Raw genomic sequence first — 2,669 nt, forward strand, 5'->3', positions numbered from 1 at the left:
TCCTGCTCTGCATTTTCAACTCAGACTCACCCTTTCAAACCTAGTTCAAATACCACTTCTTCAACAAAGCCGCTTCTGATCGCGTCAGCCAGGAACAATCTCCCTTCCTCTAACTACATTTAGTTCTTCATCACTATCTTTAGCTTTCTGGCCTTGATCAGAAGGTATCTGGGTCATGTTTTATCTCCTGTTAGTTCATAAGCTACTGAGGGGCAAAGTACACATCCAGTTTGCCTTCGTGGCCTCCATGACACAGCTGGGGCTGAAAAAGTATTAGCAGAACGTGCTACAAAGGTACATCACTGGAGGTAGAATTTATATCATCTCCATCAGATTAGCTACAGAGTAAGTCCCATCATGCTGCCTAATCTTGACTAAGTTTGCTTTTACTTTATGAAAAATCTGTCATTTTTTGACTCCATTCCAAACCCAAAAAGCTGTGGTCACCTTCAGCAGGGTGTGCTGGGGAGAACAAGGGCTCTGGAGAGCAGCCACACCTGAGGGACCTTGGGCAAAGCCACTCAACCTCCCTGAGCTTGTTTCCCACCTGCAAAATGCTGGCACAGAAACACTGCTGCGAGCTAAGCAACGCAGCACGGTGCCCGGCACAGAGCAGAGGCTCTGCAGATGGCTGTCCCGGGATGGCGTCTTGCAGCCTTCTGACCCAGACCAAAGTCCAAGAAGGTCGAGTTACCCAAGGTCACACCTCTAGAGAGTGTGGCATTTGGGCAGAATCATACGCGTCTTCCTAAACCTTAGCAAGACAACTCTCCACTCTTGATGATCAACTGGATACAACGACCCCAGGCAGCTAAAAGCACGAGTGAAGTCAAAAAGACTCGGGAGTGAAGATGGCCGATTCTGTTCTCTAATGCATCTCTTCTAGTGGAAAAAGCTCTCTTCTTTTGGCAATTTTGGGATGAGACTAATTTTATTTACAACCCCAGCACTGAAATGAGATGGAATTTTACAGACGCCTTGTACGACTGCTGGGTGGACAACGAGAGTACCCACCCCAAAAGCATACTATCTGTACGCAAAAATAGAGATAAGAAAATGCTGAGAAGCAGCAATGAAAAAAAAATGCTGGGCCGTGGCACTTGCTGTGTCTCAGACCTGAAAAGCTCCGTTGGTTCCTTTGAATTCATTCAGGTCTCAGCTGCGGTGTCTGGCCTAAGGGACCGCCCACTCTAAAGTGGCCCCATCACACCCAGAACCTGCCTGATGTTCGTTCTTCGAGTGTGTTGAAGGCTGCACCTCCTGCATTTAGGTGGGAGTGCCGGGAACCCGGTCTGTGAGCACTCCACAAAGGCTGAACGAGTGTGGTCAAAGGCGTATAAGAAGAGCCAGGCAGTACAGAGGGGCCCCGGGCAGGGCTGTGGAGGCAGAGAGGACACGACGGCGTCCCAGGCAGAGGGCCCAGCATGAGCATCAGCTCATCAAGTGAGGCTCCTGCAGTGAAAACGCCAGGGCGGTGGCAGGTGGGGGCTGAACACCGTCCCTAAGGAACTCAGCTTCGGGACACCCTGAGTCTTGACCGGGTCCGGATACTGGCCTCCCCGGCCAACCAGCTAACCCCGCCGCGGGACCTCAGCTTCTGGGCCTTAGTTTCCCCATGTCCCTCCCGGAGTCTCACCTGGGACAGCAGCAGGCGCGGTGGGCGAGGGGCCTCGGCGCCAGGGTCCCGCTGGAGGGCGACCTACTAGGCCTTGGAGGCAGCAGCTGCGCCTTCGTCACCTGCTTCAGGACCCACCGCAGCTGCTCAGGGCCCAGTGGGGTCACATGTGCGACGCTGCGTGGGTCCGGAGAAGGCTGGCGGGTCCAGAGAGGTCCAAGAGATACCGCAATTCGCTCCTACCGGGACGCTACTCACAGTATCTGAAAGGGGCATTTTTCACAAACAGTTGTATAGAGTTCCTTGTGGGATGGCGGTGGAAAAAAAAGCTAAAACCACAGTCAATACGGGAATCGAGCCCGCAACCTTAGTGTTATCAGCCCCACGGTCCTACCAACTGAGCTAACCGAATGCCTGACACCACACTTCCGCTGGAGCATATAAACGGGCTCCAAGTCCACGAGCGATTCCTTGCCAAGACCGCGCGCAGCTGGCTGCCTCCGGCTTTCCCCGAGTTGTGCAGACACTGGTGAGGAGCCACCGCCCTAGCGCTGGCCGGGTTCCTCCCACTCTTCCCTGCCAGGGTGCCCAAAACAACCTCTGGGCCGAGACCAAGAGATCCCTCAATTCGCTCCCACCTGCAAGCGGCTCACAGTACTTGAAAGGCGCATTTTTCACAAACAGTTGTGTAAAGAGTTCCTTGTGGGGAGGCGGCGGGGGGAAAAAAAAAAAAAAAAAAAAACCCTAACACTGGCCGGTGCGGGAATCAAACCCGCGACGTTGGTGTTCTTCAGCACCACGCTCCTACCAACGGAGCTAAACCGACCACCTGACACCATAATGCTGCCAGGGCATATAAAAAGACTCTAAGTTCGTGCCCCTCCACAAGCGATTCTCTGCCAAACCTGGGCGCAGTTGGCTGCCTCTCACTTTCTCCGAGTTGGGGACTCTGGTGAGGTGCCACCACCCCAGCGCTGACCGGGTTCCTCCCGCTCTTCCCTGCCAGGCTGCCCTCGACAACCTCTGGGCAGAGACCAAGAGATCCTGTAGTTCG

The 2,669-nt window shown here is 54.0% G+C and overlaps 1 protein-coding gene across 1 annotated transcript in view; it reads right to left on the reverse strand.

The window, feature by feature from the left end:
- LOC105523269 overlaps positions 1-2,669 on the reverse strand; it is a 20,855-nt gene that overhangs the window by 16,407 nt on the left and 1,779 nt on the right. The window contains 2 exon segments of the mRNA XM_011958055.1: positions 1,637-1,812; positions 2,010-2,253. Coding sequence (XP_011813445.1) covers positions 1,637-1,812; positions 2,010-2,253 — 420 coding nt within the window.

The sequence above is a fragment of the Colobus angolensis genome, unplaced genomic scaffold (genome assembly GCF_000951035.1).
Source record: "Colobus angolensis palliatus isolate OR3802 unplaced genomic scaffold, Cang.pa_1.0 Scaffold459, whole genome shotgun sequence".
Classification (NCBI taxonomy): domain Eukaryota; kingdom Metazoa; phylum Chordata; class Mammalia; order Primates; family Cercopithecidae; genus Colobus; species Colobus angolensis.